The sequence below is a fragment of the Osmia bicornis genome, chromosome 12, assembly GCF_907164935.1.
Source record: "Osmia bicornis bicornis chromosome 12, iOsmBic2.1, whole genome shotgun sequence".
In the NCBI taxonomy this organism is placed as follows: domain Eukaryota; kingdom Metazoa; phylum Arthropoda; class Insecta; order Hymenoptera; family Megachilidae; genus Osmia; species Osmia bicornis.
Genome location: NC_060227.1, coordinates 428,134 through 454,530, shown reverse-complemented (window position 1 = coordinate 454,530; position 26,397 = coordinate 428,134). Strand labels below are relative to the sequence as shown.

The 26,397-nt window shown below is 42.5% G+C and overlaps 2 protein-coding genes across 7 annotated transcripts in view; one reads left to right on the top strand and one right to left on the bottom strand.

Moving 5' to 3' along the window:
* The window catches only part of LOC114877590 (paired mesoderm homeobox protein 2-like), a 64,362-nt gene that overhangs the window by 35,805 nt on the left and 2,160 nt on the right, over window positions 1-26,397 (bottom strand). The window lies entirely within an intron of this gene.
* On the top strand, window positions 1,448-26,397 carry LOC114877589 (low density lipoprotein receptor adapter protein 1-like). Of its 5 annotated transcripts, none has more exons than XM_029190352.2 (7): window positions 1,448-1,869; window positions 9,448-9,492; window positions 20,721-20,917; window positions 22,341-22,453; window positions 23,137-23,378; window positions 24,565-24,722; window positions 24,833-26,397. In XM_029190352.2, the coding sequence occupies exons 1-7, from the start codon at window positions 1,827-1,829 to the stop codon at window positions 25,016-25,018; spliced, it is 984 nt and encodes a 327-aa protein (XP_029046185.2). In that variant the 5' UTR covers window positions 1,448-1,826; the 3' UTR covers window positions 25,019-26,397. The 5 variants fall into 5 exon arrangements, with proteins under 5 accessions (XP_029046185.2, XP_029046188.2, XP_029046186.2 ...); XM_029190353.2 differs by lacking the exon at window positions 1,448-1,869 and adding an exon at window positions 4,092-4,456; XM_029190355.2 differs by lacking the exon at window positions 9,448-9,492 and having other exon boundaries at window positions 1,455-1,869.

The window sequence follows — 26,397 nt, the reverse complement described above, 5'->3', positions numbered from 1 at the left end:
CACCGGATCCACCCCCATGAGACTTCTTGTCCTTTCCCTAAAGTCAAGTCTGCTCTGATGGAGAACTCGTTTCAAGTCAATTACCAAGGTAAAGAAGAGATCGACGAAGGACAAGCTACAGCACTGTCTTAATCAGTGAAAGAAGAGAATACAGTGGTGTGTATATGGAAAGAGAAATTTCCGATAAACTCCTTTGTAATGGACAAGCTTTCAAGTGTTTAATAAAATTATTTGCAATTCAGTAAGCAAGACCGCTCTTGCTAAACAGCTGACAGATTCTCGCGAGGAAAAAGAAATGGTTAAAATCACTGGAATCGCTCGACGGCCAACGTATCCTGTTTAATCCAATGAAACTGGAGGCCAACACCCCCGTACTCTCACTGCTAATATTCAAATTTCTTCCGCGAGAGTTTTAACGAAGTCTAGGGAAAAGTTGGGGGTCGGCTTCGTCTTCGATGGAATAATAGGTGGCTTAACCGAAGTGGCTTAAACTTTGCCCCTGCCCTCGAATGTCGGCTCCTTCTACGACCCTCTCGGAGAGAAGGCCGCGAATTTTAATCGTGAACCACACCGAGAACTTCGCCACCTCAAACTTTCAACCACCACCCTTCCTCCTCCTCCTCTTACTCGCAGCCCCGCAAGACTTAACTTTCTGTCTTACGAATATATTATTTTCTTACGGCAAATCGACTCGGTTACCGAACCGTGTGATCGCTTCTCAACTAACTCCGAACTGACGAAAACCAGAGCTTCGTTATCTTGGTACCTTCAGACCGGATATTTTACAAGAAATCCTGATTATTCAATTATCCTCGTTTCGATGCAAGTAAGAAACGGAGAAAGGGCAGAAATATCAAGTACGCGATGTACAATATAATAATAATGTCATAGCCGAGTAATTTGTCCCCTTTTCGAGGAGAGGGAAAATGAAATCGAGCTGTTGGCAAATAAAATTTCTCCTCACAATTTAATCCATCCTTCCCACCAATTATCTTCGTTCTTCATTTTACTTTCTTCCACTCGAATACACCCCCATTCGACGTCTACCCCGAATCTTACACAAAGTCAAACGAATCGAACCGCTTCGAGAAGTGCTCGTCGAGACGACCATTCTCTTCTTTCTGCTCTGACTTGGAAAACAGCCGGTACTATTATCTCGACATTCTAAACGTTCTTGTAACGGAGATCGTTCGACATTCTTTATCTTGTATCGCAAACATTTGACGGCAGTTTCGGTACGGTTGAAAATTGATAAAATCACGACGGCGCGGCGCGGCGCGGCGAGTAGAATTTCGTTTATCTGGAAGTTATACCGTAGGTGGTCGTTGAGTAAGTAACCGATGCGAGGAGGGAATTAGGGAGACGAAGCGTTGGATCGGATCGGATCAGATCGGATCAGATCGACTCGGGTAGGGTAGGATAGGATAGGATAGGATTGGAGTACGGTCGGTCGCGATCGAATCGAGTGCCGAGTCTGCGGGAGTGCTGGACTCGTGCTTGTGCTTGGAGCTCTCGGTTCTTCTGGTAAACGCGAATAGTGGGGATAAGTGGATACGCGTACGAGTCTGGCGAAGGGAGAAGCAACAAAGTCGGATCTCGAGTAAGAGGCAGACGGAGTTCACAGACGGCTCATCGAATCCCGATGTAAACCAGGAGACGGCATTTCGAGCTCGCTCGTTCACGCACGAGGGCGATTTTTTCTCGTTCCCCACGATCATCGAGAGTCTTCGTGATCGGCCATCTCAACGAGTTATTGCTCGATATTCCGTCCCATAACGCGGTTATCGATCGCTCGTAACAAGTGCCGGTGTGAAATTTTCATAAAAATGCCGTTCTTCAAGAAACTCAGAAGATTCTCCAGGCATAAAAGTAAGTTACCATTTTTTTTTCTACTTAAAAGAATACGCAGCACTTGTTCGCAAGGTCAGGTCTCGTTAAAAAAGAAAACGATTTTTCAAAGATCGAATCCGTTACAGTTCGAAAGCATCCAAGAGGTTAAAGAAAAAAAAAAAAAAAAACAAGATTTCGCAGCTTTGTCTAAGAGCTTGAACTCGTTCCGAGAGTAATTACATTTTCGTAAGATAGCGCGCGTCGTTCCTGGCCGAGTTTCGCGTAATGGAATTCCAGCGTCGCGGCGAGGGAAGTCTCCAGGGGAAGAAGTTGCTCAAGCTCCCGTCCTCTTCCCGTTCCCATTCCCATTCCCATTCCCATTCCCGTTTCCATTCGATTCGATCTCCTTCTTAACGTAGTTTCCAACTAGTCGCAACGTCCTGTTTTCACGACAACGAATCGGTACTCGTCTATCGCTTCAACTACCCCGCGAAACGCGACCTCCGAGCAATACGATTTTCCTTCTTTCCCGCTAAATTCGTATCTAAACCTTTCTTCTTTTCTATTTTTTTTTTTTTTTTTAAATCTTGCCCTCTTTCCGCAATCGTATATAACGACTCAGCAACGAACCGACCATCCAGTTGCTTTCTTTTTCTTTTCCTCGTCGTTACGGAACGGAATTCATCGTCCTTCCTTAATTCGAGTCTTCGAGGGTAACTCGTCAATCTGAAGCTACGTTAATTTCTGCATAATTCAGTAACTATATACTACTGTAAAAAGAGAAGAGACACGATAAGGGTTGCGAAAATCAGACAAATTGACTCGGCGTAAACGCTGAGTTGGAGTTGGAAATTGATAAAAACAGTTGGCCGTCGAGTGGATCGAGTAATGTTAGTGGAAATGATTGTTCCCTGCGGTGCGATAAATTAATTCGTCTCGCGCAGAGAAAATGTTTCGCTCGACAGGGACGTTCGATTGGCGTTGCCAATAACGTATCGGAATGCTCATTTCCTAGGATTATACCACGATTTTCCTTTCCACATAACACGTGTTTCTTAATTATATCTTTATCCAGCTTCGGGTTCGATTCCCTTTCACTTATGATCGTTAACCACCGTTTTCTACACCGATTATTTGGCTTCAAGAGCTTCTCGGTGGAATTTTCCACGTGCTTTCGATTCGTGTCACGAAATATTTTCACTTTTCTGCAATAGGTATTTATATGAAATGAAGCGAAAAATGGAGTGTCCATTTTCATCGTGGTAATCTTCGAATCATCAGTTTCGGCTATCCAAAAAACGAAGCTTGATCGAGTTAGAGTTTAAGGGGTGAAGTAACGAACGTACTACGCTTCCGATTAGAGCTTCGTAAATTACACGCTGGAAAATGTTAAATGAAATTCGATCGAAGGAACGATTTCCACGATTTTCCACGATTACTTTTGCCTTGAACGGTGAAAAAGCGAGGAGGCAAGCAAAGCTCCGGGTATCGTTAGCCCTTTATCCTCCAATCCGGAGGCGTGGCTGTTCGAGATAAAACGCCCGACGAACCTACGCTTCCAATACCCTTAAATTTATACACCTTTCCCGAGAACATTTTTTTCACCCATCGAATTATACCATTTTCTCCACGCTTCTCGACACCGAAATTTATTGCAGTACTTTTTCTTCGACTTGAACGTGACAATTTTTCTAATCGTCAAAGCGATTCGCGTAATTGGTGCTTATTAAAATATCGCAACAGAAGACTAAAAAAGAAGCAAGATCGCATCGTCCGCTTTCTTGCCGTATTGTTTCTATATTTACGCTGGCCGGTTCTTCTTCTCCGATAATAGTTTATTTCGAGAGTTGAAAGCGCACTTTGTATCGGTGTCACGGCGTTATGCAATTTATTTCGATGATTCGTATGCGCCAGTCGGCCGCGATCAGATTGATCTTTGTTCGGTTTCGTGCATCGACCGAATCGAACGCGCATGTATATCCGAACTAGCGAGTTACGCTTTTCCGATCACCGTGTCAAGTTCAGAATGGAAAGAGTCGCGCGTTTCGCAACTATTTAGTTCCTCTACCGACTTTAACCCTTTGCGGACCCGATTTTTAACCCTTTGATCTTTTTCATCGTATATCGCACGAGCATGACTAGCGGAAACTGACTGATAACCGCACGCACGATGCCTATTACTTTATAAATCATAAACACGTGTCAAGTTTTGCAATTGCTGCAAGTAATTTTCTTATTCTTCACACTCAATTTGGTGCAAGGATATTGTGCAAGAAAAAGATAAAGACCGGATCGCATCGCACGATTTCGAAATTTGTCTGGCTGCTGGATATCGGGTGGAGAAAATCGGAAATATCGTGACGAAGTGGCGAGAAACGAGGACAGAAGAATATCGCAAGGGCGGTTTCCGCGTCGGCAGGCGAATTTAATTTACCGTCGCGTCGACACGTTCGCGGTGTCGAGCAGAAAATGCACGAATGAACGTCGTTGGCTCTGGCTTTTGAAGAGAAAGAAATTGGATCGGCGCGTGACGATGCCGCATGCCGGTTCTTACGTCGATCGCAAAAAGGGAACCGGGGGAAAAAGGATTCCAAGTAGCAGGGAGTCGGATAGATGAACGACAAAGGTAAATCGAGCATGCCTTCCCTGATGGATTTCCCTCTCGTGCCACGCTCAGTTTCCCCCCTCTTTCTTTATCCTCTTTCCATTAGATTTATACAAAATTAATTCCCTCGTTTTTGTAATTCCCAATCGATCGGATAATCCCCATCGAGCCTGCGCCGAATGTTAATCCCGTAACGTTTGTAATTCGTCGCCTGTCATCCCCTACCGTTTTAATCCACAATTACCATATTGATTATTACTGCAACTCGTATCATAGGGTTTGCAAATTATCACGCGTCATTTTCCTGTTTTTTTTTTAAATAAACGCGTAGCCAGGGAAAGAACTACGAAAAGGAAAATCGATTTATCAGAGGAAAATGTCCACTTACATGCGGTGTCCCTTCTTTACGTGACGTAAATCGAAACTTGCTCGAAGAATAAATATGAGGACGACACGAGACCGCGGATATCGAATTCAGAGAGCCGGTAGCAAGCGAGAGGAATGTCAATTATGCAAATTTCACAAGAGAGCAGAGCGGAATGGTAAAAAAGTGCAAAGGTTGGGTCGCAGTCTCGTCGCTTAAGAATTCCCTTTTTATTTATTTATTTATTCTTTTGAGATCAACCCGTTGCACGCATCAAAGTAGCCAGTAAAACCAATTATTTTTATCGATAAGAGTAAAGTGTGAGTTATGAGCTTAATGGTAGAGCTTTATGCAACCAAGTATCTATATAGATGTACTAAACTATTATGTACCGTAAACTTTTAATGGCCACAGGTTCTCGTTAAAATGTTGTAAAAAAGAATGATTAACCATCATTAAAGAGTTTAGACAATTATTTGAGAAAAAAGTGTAAGAAGAATGTATGTATCTACATAGTTGAAATCCTAAAGGGGGCGTAATACGTAAGTTAAAATGTCGTTCGCCGTGTCTGTAAGTTAGCAAACGAAGAGCATAGGCAAATACAGGGGATAACTGGAGCGTACTCGAGGGATAGAGAAATAACATAGCTGACCACACTGGTGTTCGCCATCCCCCGAGAAATTACTCGATTTTCATGCGCTTTCCATTCTCCGTTTTCCAGCCTTTCTTCCAGGAAAAAGTGTTCCTTGCTTTCCACGAGATTTACGGGCTTTCCGTAGATCCACATAGAACAGCTTCCGCTGGCGAAACAAAGAGGAAGCCGTTTCCACCCCTCTTTTTTTTCTTCCGTCTTAATCCGCCTTCCTCTGCCTAACGAAGAAGAATGGCGAACGCGTTCATGCAAAATGGAAGAATCTAAATCGTGCAAGGATGTAATGCAATCAAAAGCTGTTTCGAATGACTAGCGGCAGGTGTAACGTGGCGCGCTTAGAATTTCGCGGCGAACGTGTCGCGATGAAAAGTCGAGGGAACGGCGCGTACACGACCCAACAGATAACAATAATTTTCTCCACTTCCTTCCGAGACGTATTTCCGAGAAGGAAATGCCTGCCAGAGACTCGATTCTTGCATCAGCCGAGTTCGTACTCTCGTTCAGCCCAATTACTCCCTTCTTTACCCCCCATCGCCTGTTCATCGTTCCCCTCCGCGCTCTTTTCTCTCGCCACGGCTGTAATCGGCCTTCCAGACAGGACACGACGACCACTCGTTATACTTACACACTTTCAACCCTGAATTCTTTCGCGTGCCTTTCCATCGCGAGAGACTGCATCGAACTTGCATCAGCCGTTTCAGAGCCTCGACCAGACAGACGGCTATGCGATATATCCACCTGCAGTCGCCTAACGGTCAAGCCTTTTTTCTCACCAACTTCTCATCCATCCATCTCCTCCTTTCCCATTCCCTTCGCCTTTCCACGATCGATTATGAAATCTTCGAAAGTCGTTAGTTACGTTCGTCTCCGATAACCGCGTGTTAGAAATAGAAGAAAACTCTATTAAAGTCCGCTCCTATTCCTTTCGATGCAAACACGCTCGACACGCGTTTCAACTCTTCCTAGTTCGATTTCAGCTGTTGCCTCTATATATGCATATATGACGAGAGTACACGATGCAAACTCCGATTCGCTTCGAGTATCGTTCTATCAAACTCGGAATTCTCGCGAGTACTCCTTTAAGTAAGTAAGTATCGAGGTGACTGCAAATGTTCCTACGTCCAAAGTATCGCCGAGTCCATTAGAGGGATCTTCGAAGAAACGCGCTCAGCGTCTTGCTTCCGATTTTTTTTTCTCCATCTTTCCAAGGTTTTTTCTTTAGCGAGGCATTGATTATGTCGGTGCTTGAACGAGCAAGAAGCAACTACCGTCAGATAACAACTCTGATCACTGCAATTATTTTCACGGGAACACAATCGTGAATCACGATAAGAGGATCGTGGTAGAAACGATACCCACTTACAGCACGATTTTCTTCTCTTTCTCGCTAAAGAAGCCGGTTATCGCGCAGCAGGGAAAAGCAAGTCCGATAGCTTCGATTTATAGAAGAAAGACGGCAAAGAGGTTTTTTCCTTAGCTTCGGGCTCGTCGAAGGTGGATCGAGGCTAGCCGAAACAGCTAAAAGGGACCAAAAGGAACGGGCACAACCGGACCAGGCCCGCGAACGAGCAGAACCTCGGGGAACTCCAAGAGGAAAAGAGAAGGACGAAAGAAGAATGGCAGAAAGATGGAGAAGCTCGGACAGTTGGCGAGAAGGAAGAAAAATGATCGGATCGACGGGAATGAAGTAACATCGGCGAAAGAACCGCAAGCTAAGCTAAGAGTAGAGAAGAGACGAAAAAAATGATTTGGGCATTGGTCACGCAGGACGAGTTGTACTTTTTCGAAAATTTTTCGAACCGATCAATTTGTGGTTATTACTTGGTAGACACTTTTTTTCTGATATCCTTTCGTTCTCGACGTAGCGTAAACAAATTTTTCAGCATTCACGTCGAGCCACCGATCCATCATTCTGATCCCATAAAATATAAATTCAAACCAATTTAGCGCTGTTTTCGGATCGATCCTTCTTTTACTACGGTTTACGCTTCTTGCCAAGCGTATGCATGGAAAATTAATATAACCGATTCAAGCGACAAAAATTCTTTTTAGAGAATAGAGAACGGAAAAATACGTTGGTACATAGTTGATTTCGTGGTCGAATCAGATCTCTAAACATCCAACGGGATGTTCGTAACGAGAGGGCAGATATCGAAGGATCTTCTGTTTCTGGCGTATCGCATAAATATTCAATGCAGGGCTACCGATGTATCAACGTTCCCTGCCAAGTAGTAAACTAGTTTTAGTTGAAACTACGTTGTATCTGGGAAGACATCACGAGCCGTGATTCGTGTATTTGCAGTAGGGGTGTGTCGAACCAGGGGCTATTCATCGACACGTAAATTTCCCATTTTCTCCTATCACGTGGCCGACGAAAGCTTTCTGCCATTATGGCTGTATCATGCTTCAGCTCGAACACGCACCGTTCGAATAGCTGAAATAATTCACGTGTACGAACCGTGATCTAGACACCTCCGACTGCTAGGCGAAACAGCTTCGTGGAATTTGTATTTCAGATTATCCGCAAATCGAACCAGTGAGTCGTGTTTAGGTTTAAACATCAATTTTCGCGAAATTTTGTCAATTTCTTGAAACGCAAAGTAAATAAAAATAATAAAAACAACGAAAACGCTCTGGTCCCTTGGGTAAAATTAAACTCGTCGAAGCATTACGTTCGATTCGAGAGAAGCTGCGTATTGAACATTCCATGCATATTGTACATACACAATAATGTTTAACCGCTCCTGATGGAATTCACGGAACGTTCTGGTTATGCGTGTATCCCAAATGTATATGTACGTATCGAGAGTAGGAAGAGAGAACACTGGATAGTGATTAAAAAAAAAAACAGAAAAAAAAATAGCGCTCGTTTCATAAAAGGTTTCCAAGTCCAAATTACGTCCATCTAATGGCACTGAAGGCCAAAAATCAGTTTCATTCGAGATAGAGGGAACAAAGTTTAAGATCCGTGCGTCACGGATCCATAAAAGAGGAGGGTTTTTAACGCGACGGTACTGAAACGATCGATAGTTTCGTTCGCGTCTCGCGATCTCCTTTCTTGCCGTGAACGGAATATTATTCGAGAAACGAAAGAACAATAACGTGGTCTGCTTCATTTTCATTTCCATTGCTTCTCGAGCTCAACGACCTCCTACAAATCTTGCCGACCATTCCGGAAGTACAGTGAGACCGAATTAAAAATCTTTCTGCAAGATATCCTTTGAATACGCGAGAAACCCTCGACACCCGTAACAATATCAAAGTACACGGGAACACGACTTTCTTCGCTTTTCTCGTTTTGATATTCGTGCGATGCCAGCTGCTGATTATTATTTTCTAGAATTCCCGAACCACTTGTTTTTCAAAGCAGCTTGCCAACGTGGCGTGCCTTTTTTGTTAGAAAAACTTTTCAAGGAACCCTTTTCAACCACACGGTTTTTCTTGTTCTTCATAAGTTTTACACCACCCACCGGTTTCCTCTTTTTTCGAGTACTTTTTCGTCCCTCTATGAAATTAAAGCTCGATCGAAGGCGACGGCGTGGGTGGTATAATTTGAATCGAAATAAATTGTAGCGAAGAGAATGGAGGTAGTAATGTAGATAAATTTTCGCCGAGCTGTGTTCGAAGCGAGAGGTAAAAAGTTGTGCCGACTGCTGCTCGAAGAACATTTACGTAGACGGTTTCTCTTGTCAATCATCTTACGTCGGTCTCTCCTCGCTCTTTCCAACTTTTTATTTCTCGAGAAACGAATCGTTGCCTCATCGATATTCGATACTATCGACATAACCGTTTCACAGTTTCCCTCCTATTGTTTCCTCCTGTTACAGTAGCGATTCGTTTGCGCGCCATACGGAATTACCTCTGTGTAATCTGAAAATTTAGAACGTTTGCCAGCAGGCACAAGCCATCGGCCTATATCTTTCTCGACGTATCGTTAATCATCAGCCTCTGAAAGTACTCGTCGAACAAAACTGAAGAGATAGGTACTCGTTTCAGGATTTCAGCCTGCTATCTGTCCCCGAGGGAATGAAAACGAAACAGGTATGTATCGCTTGGCTTCGCAAAACAACGAAAAAGTATAGCGGTAAAGAGGCAATACTACGTTTCGTTCGATCTTTCAAAAAAGTTCCAGAGAAATATGGTTTTAAAGTTTTCCGTTATCTACGATTTCGTCATTCATGCCAGACGGTGCTTTCAATTATTCAAACTTTTGTTTCAACGAGAGAAGGTTCTTTGCGTGAAAACTTCTGTGACTGTAAATCTCGTGCGATGCAAGCAGGCCAGAAATATCGACTTCTTACCGAAGGATTTCAGAAAATTATGTTCAAATTCCAAGTTTCTCCATAAACATGTTTTCCCCGATTTTTCAGTCGCCAACAATTTTTTTGTACTGCTTTAAAATTTCTCGTGACGTTTAAAAACAACTCCCTGTTGGATAGGTTTTACCTCTCGATTAGTCCAGCGGTTTAATTCAGTTCCGTGAGAAGGGTGGGAAAAAATGTGGAACAACGGGGAACGAGTGAAATTGCGTTGGAAGTTCGGAGGATCGTTATCATCCTCGAAGATTGGAGGAGCAAATTTGACTCCGGCAAATTTACCAAGGATATCTTGCATGAAATTAGGAGCTGGAACGCTATGTACTTGTCCCTTAAGTTAGCACGGTTCGCTCATCAATCTCGTAGTGGTCGTGTTTCGGACAAAATCGACCATGAAACTTGGTCGAGTTAACGGCTACTTTACGATCGTTGGAAACAGGTAAAAACTGGAGCAACGATGACATCACGATGGAAATTTCGAACGGGTTCTTGTTTTTGAATATTTAGAGCCGGCTGATTCGAAGGACGCGCTGGAAAATCGGATTAGGAGACTAATCGTAGAAATCGGATTAACAGAATAGTGCTGAAAATGGTCGTGAAACGTTTCCATTTTCGACAGACGAAATTTCGATCCTTTCCAAAGAAAAACTCAAACGTTTTCAAGCTTGTACCTTTCCTTTTGTTTTTCTATCAATCAAGTGTCATCCGTTCAGCACAATTGCATCCATTCGGCAAATCAAACACCCTTTTTATTTTAACGAAGAGAAAAGTTAAAAGTGACCCAAGGCGAATCGTTTTGACACCAATTCAAAGTTGAAAATTCTTGGAACTATTAAAAGCATTGGAAAGTTTAATGGCTTTTGAAATGTAATTATTTTATATAAAAAAATTTTCCTGGCGTGTACGAACATATTCCGAGCAATTCGAAGGTACTGTACGTTTGGTTGGATCGAGGAAAAAATATTGAAAAGAAGGATAACGCAGCGTGAACCGCGAATGCGTGAAAATAATCTTTATCCTTTCGACGGGGATCCGGTTCGGAAGCGGAACCGGAATCGAGGAAGGGGCGGCGGGTATGAGGATTGGTACGGGTACAGAAACGGGAACGGGAACGGGAACGGGAACGAGAACGGGAATGGGGATGCGCATGTACGCGACAGGGGAGCGGAATAAACTCCGTGGTGGACGCGCTCACATCGCGGCGCACAGTCTTCCCGATAGCACGTTTCCACGCAGCTACCTGCCTTCCTTTATCACCCTTCTCGAATCTCTTCTTACTTAGATCGCGACCGTCCTTTGCGCTTTCCACCTTTTTCCGTCCGAAATGACAGCCAATTCGACCGTCTGCCGTGCTCGAAACATCATTTCGCGAGCGGAACAACCTAACAGCTCCGCGTAAAACCGCTTCGCGTCAGTCACATGTCATCGAGATCGAGGATCGTGTCGCGTCTCGCGAGTGAACAAGCTTGACGTCGCGGAAAACTCGCAGCCAACTTTGGAAATAAACTTTCCGCCTATCAGAAGATTTCGAATCCCTTCAACTTTCTGCTAAGCTGCTCCAACAAGGATGTCGTTCTTCAGGGGATTGTGGAAAAGCAGCTCAAAACACAAGAGTAAGCGCCTTCTTTTTTTCCAATATGTTAACTCTGCGTAAAAGTAATTGACGTGATCTACTTGAAAAGTCTTGTTGCATGGCTACTCTGATTGGCTGTCCAGTCTCTCGTATCCGTTTACAACGATAAACTTCTTAATCGGCGTTTAGTTTAACGCGGAAACAAGGCAGAGTTCATGGTTTTTGATAAGCTTGTTATCACCATTGCAGTTATAACTGCTATAATGACATAAGAAATAATAACTCGCGGAAAAGTTAACTCTCATCGAAGTTGGCTATTACATTTATAGAAGATGATAAACGAATGACGATCCATCTTTTGAGATTTCCGGGAAAAGTTTGGAAGAAACTCTTTGGTGAAACAGCGTTAAAGTTTCCTCTCGTTTCAGCACGAGTTTCTCTAGTCACGATAAACGCGAGGCTGAAATTCGCGAGGTGCCGTTTCAAGACGGTCCCCCCGCGAGAACGCTTCTGGTAAACTTGATGGACGCCTGGTTCAAAGGCGAGACTATCGGCGTAATCGAAATTCCAGCCGAACGGGATCATCGACGAAATTGCATTTTCTCGGCTAGACAGAGCCGAGAAGGAAGAGCAAGCTTATTTAGCCCGAGAGTTGATGGTTGCTAGAAAGATTAACGGTAATACCGTGCAGCTGCAAAACGTCGAGACACGATAACGGAGACGAGTCAGCGGTAGTTAACGCGATTATTCGCGATTATTCGCAATAAGCGGCGCAATACAGAGACGCGTATAAGATTATGCTAATTGACGTCGTCGGTCCGTGTTATAGGCGCAATCTGACCTCCCTCCAAGCACTGATTATTGATCATAAAATTAGCATAATTTCGCGACACGCTATCAAAAATCCCTGTCCACTTTACAGCTAGATGCGTAGGTGTACGAATAATAAAAGAAGCAAGTATGACGTTAAGTGTAACGCTTTTGGTTAGAATAGAATATTACATATATTCTAGCAAACACAGAGATTGAATTCGCTTTGGGTTCAAACGAACACGATCGATTTCTATGGTCCTTTCCACTCGTCAACTATACTATGCGTTCACCTATGTTTTTATTTGCACCTCTACACCTCCACCAATATCCTGCGACTTTCTCACAAAATCCTGTTCAAAAATTGTCAACTATTTTCGCTTTTATCGGCTTAACTTTGCAATCTCTCAACGCGTCGAGTCGAAACTTTTACCGTTACACACGGCCCGTTGAATTTCTGATCGTACTCGAAAAAGAAGTTCGCGCTCGATACCGAGATTAACAAAGTAGGCGAAAACTGCAATCGCCACGGCAATTGCACGAGCGGAGAGCAAAGTCTCATTTCGTAATTGTACTTTTTCTTTAAGAGGCTTAATTTCCTCCTAAACGGGTTGCCAAAATGTTGGCTGAGAATCAAGAAGATAAAGTTAACTGCTGTTTGTAATCGTTCTTAGTTTCAATAAAAAGTAATTTTCGCGATTCCCTCGATATTTGACGCGCAAAGAGGAAGATCTCTCCGGAATGGTCAGGCAGGTGGCAATTTGGCCGGTGTGCCAGCCAGCTCGATGTCGCTCGAAAGAAACTCTATCGCTATTGTTATTGAGATTCGTCCAGGGATTTTGGAGAATGCTCAGCTAGAATTGCGGCGGTTGAATCTCGCAGACTGGTATTGCAGGATGTCTCGGTTAATTGAGGGGAACATCTCCACCAACGGTTCGTGGAGCATTGGCAGAAATTTAACCGTTAACGTTAAAAAATCGTCCCACCTGCGCCACTTTTACCGCCGTTCTCGTTTGGAAATTACAATCGATCCGAGGCTATTTTCATCAATTGTTGATTCGACGTAATTTAATTGACGAAAAGGGAAGCAATTTTTAGCTTTAAAGCAGATATCAACTCTTTGACGACCCGCCGAAATTAAGTGCATAATAAAACGAGAGAGGAAGAGAGGATGGAAACGTCCATTTATCTGACAAATTTATCACACGATCTCGTAAAGTTCTATACATTTTAATTCGAAATATTTCCCCGGCGATCACACGCAAAATTATGCATGTAACCGTCACGGTTGACATATAACCGGAACGGCTGGAAATGCGCCATAAATTGTTGCTGAAAAACGTACAGTCAGAGACGAAAGTGTGCGTACACTTGCAGAATTTAGAATTCAAATAATGCTTCTATTCTATTATCTCGGAGCGGCGGTAACGGCAGAGGGTACCATTGTTAAGAATTGATTACAACATCCGTCTATAAATTAAATCCACCGTCACGATCCTCGGATATCTAAATTCCACGGAGCACTTGTGGAAGGTGTGGGACTTTAAATCACTGAGCGTACAACGTTGTAAGCAAAGAAGGTCTTACGGGTGGAACAGTGGAAACACGGTGTAATTTTCATCCATCGCATCGCGTCGTACTGTGCTAAAGTTTTAATTCTCTACGACGGGAGAGAACGGAAGCTGTTACCGAGAAGAGTAAGGAGCAAGGAGACAATCGATAAAAGTAAAAAGGAGTCGATCGGAGTTACTTAAAAGGTTAAACTTGTGCGACAATTGATACAAGGAAATCCTATTTGCCGTACTCGAAATTATCGTTAAAGCAGGTTTTCTCACATGAATATTCGTGCAGTTCGATGACGATCTGATTTGATTTTCGTATTACCTTGTCATGTAAAATTTATGCTTCGCGACAAACATTTCAACCGAAATTCAACAATTCAGCCGCAATAATTAATGATAGAAAATTGTGCGCTCCTCGTGTATCGATCGAGGAAAGCGTTTTTTTCTTGCTTGATTAAATAAACGCGTCGAAACGATTCGTCGGTTCATCAAACATCTATTTCGTAAATTATCTGTTCGGCTACGTTCGATCACGAATTCATCGAGAAATTCCACGAAGTCATTAAACGGAGAAACGAGAATTCGACATCTGGTACGAGCGAGCCGTTTTAAGCTCCGCATTAGCCTCCATTAAATTTCGTTTGTCCCGCAAATTAATCCTCGTTGACATTACCTTCTCCTCGCCGTTAACCCTTCACTGGTGACGAGCTTCGAACCAAAACTATTCTCAAACTTTGATTACTACGACGAAAGTAAAATGGTTTCATCAACGAACCAAATAACTTGTCACGTGCTTTGTTATTAAAAACATTTTAGAGTTCTAGAAAGTTTAAACTGTTTTCGGTATTTTAAGAAGAAAATATAAGAATGGTAATTCTATATATAAGCAACCGGAATGGGAAGCACACGGCTCGAAACTCGATTTAAATGCGAATTAAAATGGCAATCTCTTGCATTGATGCTATCGCTACCCTCGGTTTTTTCTTCAGATTTCTAGCTTGAAAATTCGATTTGTCACGATTAACTGCACCTCTGAGATTCGTCGATATAAATTTTTTTTTTTTCTAATGCGGATCGCTTCCTTCACCAATATCCACGCTTATATATTTTCAGTTTTTCTCCGATTCTCGATTCCTATTCGGCTGTCGAAGGACGCAACCCTGTATATTATATTAACCGAATATGGGTTTTGGATTGTGGCCAAGTCGACGTCTACGTTGACTTCCTGTCACCTCGCCTCGCCTCGTTTGCAACTTGCAAGCTTTTTCGACCCTTTCGCGTCGGCTAAAATGTCCACGAGCTCGACGATGCGACGTTTCCGTCTCGAGGCACTTTCCTCGCGAATTCGATTCTACGCTCGGAAGATTTTTTCATACGCCAGCTAACTTTGAATTTCCAGCTTAAAAACGACTTCCTTTCATTTCGCGATGTCGTACAGTGAAAAACGAATTTGCTTTTTCCACGCTGTACAAATACTTGCAGATTTTTCCGAGCTCCATATTCCGGGGATTCCATTGTAAATGATTCTATTACGCGCACTTTATTCCTCGCGAAACGATCGCTTTTCTCCGCGTTCTTTTCGTATGCAACAGTTTCTCCATAGGGATGGAAAACTTTTTCGCTGGCAAATGAATTTCTCGGGGAAAAAGCTGAAACGCGATTCTGAAAAGAAGAGCGAAAATCTGGATAAAAAGGGTGAGAGCTAGGCTGGTGACGAAATTTTTTTGAATCGAATCGAATCGAATCGAATCGAATCCAATGAAATAAAGGAGAAGCGACGCGACGCGACGCGACGGTTGATTTACGATCGAAATTACGATCGACACGCGTTTAATCGCCGCTTCTAACAACGAACACGTTGTACCAGCGTTTAGTTGTATTAAACGAAGTTAGTTTCACCGTTAAGCGTGTTCCCTTTGTGTGCATTTTCACCACCCCCGTGTCTACCTATTTTGCACGGCTCGATTTCGCGAACGCTAGCAAAAGTTAAACGTCCCCTGGCACTTTGCGTGAAAATCAATGTTCCGTTCGCTTCGAATTCGCTGTACGCGTCGTTACCTTTCGTAACGCAATCTCCGAGGCTATTGTGACCGTAAACACGATACGTAATGTTGTTTATAAGCAGCGATCATTTCGAAACTATCGTAAAAATAAACGATTCGCGCGTGTATCGGCAATCTATCGGTAATGTAACATTACGAGCAGCATCACGGACACCCACCAACTGAAACGTCTTTAATTATTCCCGGCCACGGCGTGTTAATTAAACTCGTAGCTTAATGCACGCTACACGATAGCATAGAGGATTGATTCATGACCGCAACAACGCTGCGACTACGAGTAAATACTTGAACATATATTTCACCCATAAAATATACCTGCTACGAAGTCACGGTTAGATCGTTACTCACTCTAAGTAAAAGAATTTTAATGGTAATCGTAAAGGAGAAGAAAGAGAAACGAACGAGCTGCCGTGGCTGGTGTATATTTATCGTAACGCAGGAACACTACCCCGCCTGTGGTTGCAGGCTTCTGTAAATTTTCCGAATTTACCGTCTCAGTTTCGGTAAGGTGCATTCGAAGGAAACACGTGGAAATACGAGCAGGGAAAGTTGGATTCAACTAGAGAAGAATAACGAGCGATGCGAACGTTTTTTACGAGTAGCTGTTTCGGTAATGCTTTCTCCTGCAGAAATAGCAGAAATTACAGAAATGTCTAATAAGAGGATAAACGCGTTATCGATTACCATGTACGTGTATCGAAACCGAATAAACTCCGTCGCGTCGCGTCGTCCTAATAGAATTCGAAATTGATGCCATTCCGAGGTAATCCATTCGTTCTAATAGGATTCGTCACGGACTGTTCAACCCTAATGTAACCGTTCCCCATCAACCCATTGGATAAGTTTCGACAAAGTTACATACGTATCCAGCCCCATTTACCCTGCGAGTCAAGGATGAAATTTATGAAAATTAAACGTAAGGGCTAGGTTACGAAGATTGTTCCTTTCAGCGAAAATAAAATTACGAGGCTCGGAGAGTGAAGTTTATAAAAGGTCAGGCTCTGTCCTCTACAAGTGCCTCCCATCATATTTTCTGAAATACTGTCTGGTAAATCCTTGTACTTCGCAACAAAACCTTCCCTCCAGGCACACTCGAGCACCGAACTTTGCAATACGGACAGCCACTCTAACTTGATTTTATTCGTTGAAAGAGTCGCGTAACAATCTACGATCCTTTTCAACGTTATCAGAGTGGATCAGTGTATCGCAATTCGTTGAGCTTTTCGCAACCGACGTAACTCTATTTCGCGGGCAAGAAAATTGAATGCGACGCGAATTGAAACTTGTTCGCGAAGCCATATGGTTACCAAGTGCATCGGCAACTTTTTCGGTTAAACGACAATTAACGTTGAAATGTCAGAACGACCATCTGTCGTCAATCGAAAGGGTGTAACACCTTGACGTTACTAGCTAATTATATTAGGCGAATGCGAGCCTCCTCCTTTGAGTTTGCTCAGTATGAAAATAAATCAACCGAAAGGGAATGAAATTACTTCTCATTTTTGCCTTTAAATTCCCCCGGCAATATTACAAGATATTGCTCGTTCGCGTCTAACTACGTAAAAAAAGGGGAAAGATCTTTGGTTTAATTTAAGAGGCTAAAGAAGACTAAACAGTGAAAAGCGAGGGAGAACAGGTCGATAAGACGTGTTTTCAGGGGAAACGAGAATAAAGTCGACCACGTTTAGTTGTCATTCCGGACACACGACGCTTTGTATGCAAATCTTTGTAAATGTGAAACGAGACTGTAAGAGCCAAGAGCCACAGCTAGTGTATTCGAAGGGATCGTCTCGCGTTGCTTTGTTGCTATATTCGTTTCTGATAGCCGAAAAAAGAACAATGATGTTTTTCAAGCGTTCACAAGAGCGTGAAAATGAAAAGGGTGATTTGTAATCTTTTTGAAACAAAAATTTTTCAGTGCTTTCTACGTTTCATCGGCCCTTTCTTTATTATTTTCGTATAAAATTCGCTGGTTTAATTCCCTTCGATCTTCCTTTGTTCCATTTTCCAGCAAGTCCATTGTAAACACCTCGTTAAGTACCACGTAATGAAAAACTGTAATGACGCAAGCATGAAGTAACGACGCTTTCAAACGCGATAGATCGAACGAAATATGTTTCGATCGCGTTCGAGAAATTGTGTTGTTTCTTGGTGAACGAAGAAAGTGTCAATTATTCTTGTCTATCGGGGTCGAAGAAGAAGAAGAATCCTGGAAGGAGGAGTGTCGCGAATGAAAAGGACATCCACAATGCCAGTCGACGCGAAGCGATTTCATCTTCTCGACATCCTAAGAGTGGAGCCTTTGAGAGAACAGATTTTTCTCTTTCGTCGCATAGATGTTCCTTCGAATACACTCTAGTTACGTATACTTCTCATTTTCCATTCAGACGTAGAAACTTCACAATTAATCCCGTTATTGAAAGGAAGGAAAATTGACTCGAAGCATTAGCAGTTATTGCATCGATGCAGTTCGATAATTATAATTAAAACATAGGGCGCTTCTTCCTTTGGTTCGTTCCACCGCAAAACCAGCTACGTTCGAAATTTAATTATTCGTGAGGTAAAATGGATCTCAAAACGCAGTGGCTGCACAATGAAACTCAATTAAATCTCTCCGCGGTCTGTGGTGGAACGCGACGTACGGCTGGATAGAAAAGCTTCCCAGTGGAAAGGCGGGGCTTCAAAGGTTCAGAAAATCGCGTAAAAAAGAGAGAAAAAGGGAGGTTCCGTTCTTCCCTCGCTACTTGTTTCCACTATCGTGATTCTTATTTACATTTATTTCTGTCTTTCCGCGAACTTTGCTCGCCGACTATTTTGCTTAAACGGTAAAAACTCTACTTCCAGAGAAAGTAATTTCGAATTACTGTAATATTGGATCGCAAATCGTGTAAATGATCCCTGCTAAGTTCCTGATAGAAAGTAGAAAATCTAATATTTATTATCAGAGTGTGGCAGTTGTTTCGAGCTGTTTTCAATCGGTAATAATTATAGAAACAGCGTCGACTTCAGAAGCGTTTCATTTGCGAACAATTAACGCGGCAAGGATCTTAATTAGAAAAGAAAGTGATTTCGTTTTTATTTTGTCATCGAATCGAATCTCAAAGCGTTCGCTTTTAAAAAAGATGAAAGGAAAAGGGAGTTTGGCGTACAGAGGTTTTTATTTCAAGCTCTTGTTGAATGAGAATTCTATGCTATATCATGACTCGGAAATAGAGGAAATGAAGAGTCATTCAACTCAATGCTGGTAGGTACTTCTCATTTTGTTTGCTTTTTTTTCTGCTATTATTGAAAGCGTTTATCGATCGACTATACGCCGCTACGTGAGTAATGAGCTCCAATGTACGCCTAGAGAAATAACTAAAAACTTTTTTATAACAATGCGTTTTTTGCAAACACTATCTCTGTAAAAAGTTTGTCGCGCTAACGATCAAACAATCGCGATTTCGTATCACGTTCAAGCGTGATTTCCTTCTCGATTGGATTTTCAGAACGATTGAACGCGAAATATACGCGAACCGCTATTCAAGCGATTCTGATTCTGACTATCAAATCGGCTCGCGTGATTAGCTTCGTTTGTGTAATTTAGGGAAGCTGCCTGGCTGCCAATTAAGATCGATCGATGGCGCATCGATGGCGCATCGATGATGTGAAAACAAACAGTGCTTCTATAGCTATTAACAAATCGCGGAACATCGTTATTACTAGCGACGTTTATTTATCGCTTACCAATCAACTGAAAACCTACAGCGAACCTCGAGGAATTAACTGGACGGTTTGCTTTATTGCTTTCTATCCTACGATTTTCTCAGTTTATCAGTAGTTAAGTTGCAGAGGGTGTTTCGTTACAAAATTTCGAGCAATTCGTATTCGAGGAACGCAACGAACATTTCTTCGAGAAGAAAAGGGAGAGAAGAGAAAGCAATAGAGCTTTCACGATAAGCCAGACCAGACCGTCTATCGAGCGAATCGGGCCTGAAATAAAAGAGAAGTAAATCCGTTATCGAAGGGTCACGTGGGTCTCGTGGTAAAAGGCCTCGAAGAAGATTTAATTTGCGGTTCGCCACTCAATGGCCTGGCTAACGGAAAATCTCAGCTCACTATTTTTCACCTTCCTTTATCGTTTTTCCTTTTCCCATTCGAATGTCCCGCGGCGTTCTTTTTATCAAATTTTAGAGAATCGCAGGGAAACAGCACCGGCAAGGGTTTCAAAGTATCAGAACCGATTTCCTTTCAGAGGGAGCCGCGTCAAAACTTGTAAGAACTTTGTTCAACTTTGCCCGAACTTGTAGCTACGGTTTCTCCAAGGAATAAAACTCGCTTTTGTCGTTCGTGACATCGCGCGATGCCACGATAATATATCTTCTTACTTTTCACGCGAAAGCTATTGTAGGAATTTTGATATGCCTCAACTTGTCTCGAACGATTTTTCGTTAGACTTTAAATAATTCGAGTTTGAGGAGTGAAGAGATTTGGCGTAAATGCGTTAGCCCGCATATAAGAGCAAAGGAGTCTGTCGTGGTTGATTCGACTTCCCTTGGACAGAATTGGTCGACGCGAGACTGATCGATAGAAGGTGCGCCCACCGCACCGATGGGAGATGCATCAAAGGAGAGAATACCGACAGCACGATACGTATGGACATCCATTATTGGCACACGTGCTATTCCTGACACGACGCCGAGAACGAGAATGGTTTACGTGGTTTCACGTACCGGCACTAATGTTTCACCCTGGTCATCCCCCATTCCGTCTACCACCGTATTTAATCTCTGCCTAGCTTCGAGCTGTTACGCGTTCGCACATACCTACATAGTTATTTTCGACAGAAGGCACCTTAGCCTTGGCCGACTAGACAGACCCTTTCCTACAAGTTAATCCTCTTTTCTCGTTTATTTCTTTTCTCGGCTTTTAATACTTCATACATATATCGAACTATACGTTACAGAGCTATGCGAGGAATGGGCTCTAGCGAATAGTCGCGAATGCGTGGAAGGAGGAGGTTCTACGGCGAGTGCGACACACGAAGAAACCGAGGATGCGTCGGAAGCCAGGTTCACCCTCAAATATTTGGGCAGTACCCTCGTCGAGACGCCCTCGAGCGAAGAGGCCACGGCGGAAGCTATCAAGACGGTTATTACGATGGTGGGTACATATAGATTCTCAGCTTAAATAGATTGCACCGTAATAAACGATACTCTTATTCTTCAAATAATTGTTTCAATAAAAGTAGATTGATCGTTTTTCATTGAATAATGATTAAAATTTGGCAAGCGTTGTTAACGTTCAACGAGCAAGTACCGCTTTGTATAACATTACACTTCGTATCGACGCGCAATCAATTTAGCCCGTAACCGGAAAATGAAAACCGTTCCTCGAGAAAAATTGCTTTGCTACGAAGCGTGATCGAGGTGTTTCCGAGAAAATAGAACGACGACTAAAGTTGCGCATAAATCTTCGGGACGTGTAACCCCTGTCGCAGCAAACTCATTAATTTCTCGACGAAACAAACTATCATGCTGGATGAGGTTAATAAATCTTATCGTAGAATCGTACAAAGAACTCCGCTCTTACGAGAGCTCTTTCTTTCGCTTCGATCGGTAACGTTTTTCATTTTCGTTTATAATTGGCTATTCGTAAGGCTCGATATACATAATCAGTTTCATGAAAAGCAATTAAAAAGTTTTCTCGTAACGTTTCACGATACAATTGAACGAGATCAGCACATTTGCCGGATTAATTAACAACGATACTGCTCTTAGGTATACACCATACATACACGCGTGTAAATATTCTGCCCCTATTCTGCCGTTAATACGCGCTTTACTTGATCCCCGTCCAACGACTGTATTTCCTAGAACGTTCACGTTCCGCGTAAATTAAATTGTTCAGCGTTATTAAACACGAAAAAGAATTGCAATCAGGAAACAGAGAATTTTCCCAGGGATTCGCGATTAAAGAGGGTTCGCGTAACCTCCGACCGAGTTAATTCGTCGAGTGGCACGTTTGGTCTGCTCTTCGTTCACAATTACGTTTTGCTCATAAAACGTTACGACGAGTTCACCGCTACTCTACAGATGCATATTTGCTTTTCTTCAAACCGGATTAACCTTCTTTCTTTCGTTCACTTCGAACCGCATTTCCTTGCTAATCCGATGAAGCTTTTCATTAAAGCAAATATTCCTCTTAAACGCAATAATATGGTTCACCAAGCAAACGGAGCGAAAAGATTTGAAAAAAAAAAAAAAACGTAAAAGCTATTTAACAGATGGGAAAGTTTAATACAAGCGTGAAGAAATATTTGATGTTGACAACGAATCAGAACGGCTGTGGTAAGAAACTTTCAACGACGAAGAAGATACTTCTCTGTTGGAAACGTTTTCCCCTGTGCAGTTACTTCCGCCTGGCTCTAAAAGCTCCAGCCGTTCGTCTCGAGAGTTTCTAACCGACGAGACACATTGTGCTGTTTCAAGGAACGTGTATTTCTCTCACGCGAACGAAATTAAATTCTTCCCTTAAACGATACTTTGAACGATAAAAATTAAATCGTGTCATTTTGATGTCATAGGCAAAAGCAAGCGGGAAAAAGTTGCAAAGAGTTTCTTTGGCTGTGAGCCTGAAGGGTATTAGAATGACGGACCTAGCCACGGAAGAAGATCAGCTTCAGGTGTCTATATACAGGTACGTACGAAACCAGACGGTTATCCATAAATGTATTGGAGGCGTTTCCTGTTTTGCGAAACGCGTTGTACGCACCGCTGTACAGAATTGTAATCGAACGAAACCGGATTTGTTGGTTCTGGCTCGTTGTACATTGTCCCTTGCATCGGCCAGTATAATATCCGATATTCCAGCTAAAATACGCTCGAAATCTCTCGTAATAATGTCGACGAGCAAACGTTGCGTGATTTGATTCTGATACACACCCCTGTCGCGTCGCGTCGGTTGGAAATTACGATTTCACCGCCCGAATGGATACGTTTCCATTCAGGGCTTCTACCATCGTAATGAAAAACGATATCGTTATTCGTTACTATTGCTTCTCTCTACGTTTGAAAATAAACAAAAAAAATATTCTTTGAAAGCAATTGCACACTGGAGGAGCTTAATTTTATCCCGTGCAAAGGTAACATCAACGAATTCGTTCCTACAACAAATCCGTGTCTGAGTCGTGAAATTCCTGCTTGTTAATTTTCTGCCTTTCAACCTCTGCTTCGGGATGTCTTCCCGTACAAGAGCCTCCAAAGGAACTTCCTTCCCTCTGACTCCTTTGTTACGAAACAAGGAAAATTTGCGATGCTCGGCAGACACACCCTTAGTCAAAGTTACGTACGTATAAATTTTCACAAGATTTTTTATTTCAGAATTTCCTACTGTTCGGCGGACGCGACCCACGATCACGTGTTCGCGTTTATCGCGACAAATTTGAATGAAACGATGGAGTGTCACGCGTTTCTCTGTCCTAAAAGAAAAATGGCGCAAACGGTAACGCTGACGGTGGCCCAAGCCTTTAACACGGCTTACGAGGCTTGGCAGTTGTCCCAGGCCGATCCTAGGATTCATCACGCTCAAGACAAAAGTCCTCCGTTAACTGACGCCCGAAACGGTAGGTAAATTAATCCCCTTTTCTCGCTGCTCCGGCCGCGGCCATCTCGCACTAAAGTTGAATTTAAATTTCTCAAAGCGGCACGACACTCGCAATTTCCTACATTGCTTGAAAGCGAGCAAAGAAGGCGAAAGCAATTAAAAATTAGAGAGCGTGCCAAGAGTGTCTCGGTGCCAGCACTACCAACAACGTGTTATTTCTGTCAAGTTCGTTCATAGGACATAAATGACGATTCGAGGCGTGAAATTTTCTTACGATCGAGAGAGTAATCGATCTTTCGAGCGGGTTTGATTCACGATAAGAGTTGGCAGCACAATGCAATATCCACATGGATCGTGCACTTAACTCACGGCGAGTACGGATATTGCAAAGTGCTTCGCAGAATGTTACGAGTGGAATCGAGGAAATCGTCCGGTAATATTGGAGCCGGTGCAGACCGAATGGCCGAATTGCTACAATTACCTACAACTCGTCTGTTTGCGCAAACATTGTTTCAAGGAAAATTAGCCGTGATTACTCGTGACGTTCAGATAATTACGCAGTAAACTATGAAAACGTAGAAGCATCCTCGTCGACGCGACGCGACGGAATAATTAAAGACATATGAGATTAAAACTATCTGTTAACCCTTCGACTCCACTGCACTGACCACTTATTAATGAATTTTTTCACTCGTTTTTTATCGTAGAAACATAACAGGTGAAGGGTGAAGACGGAGATATCGATTTCTGATATTAATTACGTTAAGCAAACAGTCGAAGATGGTGCAAGCAAGTATTTTCGCATCGGTTAGCATGGAGCCAATTCGCGATCAGGTAATCAGAGGCTCGACGGAAATTAATGATGCGACTTCGTTTTACGAGTGCGCGACGCGCGACGCGACGAATCAACTCGAAGTTAGCAATTAGTGGGAAGCTAGAGATCACTGCTTGCACGCGATGCTTCTATTTCCACGTTACACGGATTCTTGGGAGTGTCGGTGTAGTACGTAGTACACGCGGGTCGATAATGAAGGTGTATCTAGGAAACCGTATCGCACAGCTGCACCGAGAGGATCCATTTCGCGATTTACCTAAATGGGATTCGACTATTTCTGTTTGTTGATTACTTCGTTGCCAATGCGCGCAGTTCCACGATAATTATCTCATCGATAATCGATTATTCTTTCGGTTCCCCTCTTATTTAGAAGATAACGAGAAAAAGAAGAAAGAAGAGGAAGGGAAATCCGGGGGCAAAGTTAACGAAGAAAACGGAGGCAACGTTAAACGAAGTACCACCAACGATGTCCAGAAGACTCTACTAATTGATTTATCGAACGACGCCAAACCGACCGGAAATTCATGGGTGAGCGACAAACACGAATATATGTATCTGTTCCATTACGTACCTACCACCCATGGCTTTAGTCGTGTTAACGCGTAAAAAACTCTTATTGGATATCACGATATTTTTAGGTCTGTTTCGAGGAGGAAGACGGGAAGAAAGTGCAGAAGAAGAACAACCCTACGAGCATTCCCATGACGACTTTGAGGCACAGCACGACGTCGACGTCGCACCACGTTGTACCGAGGCCGTCAACGGGTTTCAAAATTCAAAACGCATGGGGAGAATCGAGATCGGTTGATCTAATGTGCTCGTAGCAGGCATAGCCCTCGGCCGATAGCTTCCGAGACGTTCCATTAATCACTAGTCTCTGGAAGCACTTGTCGAACAACGGCCAACCGAAGAAGATCAACCATTAGACTAATTATTATCACCGAACTCTGATACCTTCTCAATCGGATCCTTTTTCTTTTTAAAGAAAACGCGTTGCTCTACCGATACTTTCCGTGTGCAACGGTATCTCTCTAACGATAAGTGGCACGAGCTAAACTCTGCGCAAAGGTACTCGTTTGAAAATTTGCCACTACTATCTGTCATTACCGCCTTTATAAAGGCAACGCTATGTCATGGAATCGAGGATAGAAAACACGTGTTACATCCTTGTGATTTTACGATCAATGTCGAGCGGTGCTCGAGAAAAGTGAGAGAAATAATAAACTCGATGCGGAGGAGTTTCAGTTCACGGCTAATAAGAAGTGGGAACAATTTTCAAAAACGTTTTGTATAACGCGTGTATCCGTGCCAATTCTTTTACACACATATCGTACACGTATTATACGTGTAATTTGGATCGTACGCGCGCGATCGCATAAACTTTTACTATTTTTAACGATCTATGGAGACGTTTTTCCTTTATAACGGCGAAACAAACCCAAAATACTTTTCGATATCTTATCGAATTTTATTCATTGTCAAATAGCTGGGCTATTTTCTTTTCAAGTTTGACGTTGTTAAATTTATCTACACGCGGATGGTGCATTCGAAGCATAGATTTACGATTAGACGATAACGTAGGATGTATTGACCGTACTTTTGGCATTAATATCGCTTCTTTCAATGTAATCGTCAAAGAAACGCCATTGATACCATTTGTTTTTTTCTTAGAGTGAAAAAAAAAAATATAGATTTCTTTTGATATATTATTCATAAATAGATCTTTATCGCATTAACAAAATAGCGGAATTTCGTGTTAGGAAAATCTGTTGATGTGTACGTCATGAATATGTATACCCATGTAGCCATAAAATATTTCTGTTGCGTGTAAAGTACGTGATTTAAACGTTGCGATTTACGATATAACGACGATACGTTTACTTACAACGATAACGCGATAATTTATTCGCGTGTTCAATTACTAAATTAAAACGATGTTTTCAATTTTGTACTTTTATCTCGTTGACGCTGTTATGTCGTTACTCTTCTGCTCAAAATTTGTTAAAAATACTATTTTTGTTATTTCGTTAGTTAGTTATTTCAATAGAAAGTTTCGAATTTTTTGATCGTCGCTTCGTTGACGAGAACTAACAATAATCTGATATGGTCCATGATTATACGATTGGGATGATGCATTTCCGCGAAACATACTTCAATGTTAGAATATAAGAAGTACACATGAAATACACATATACATATCCGT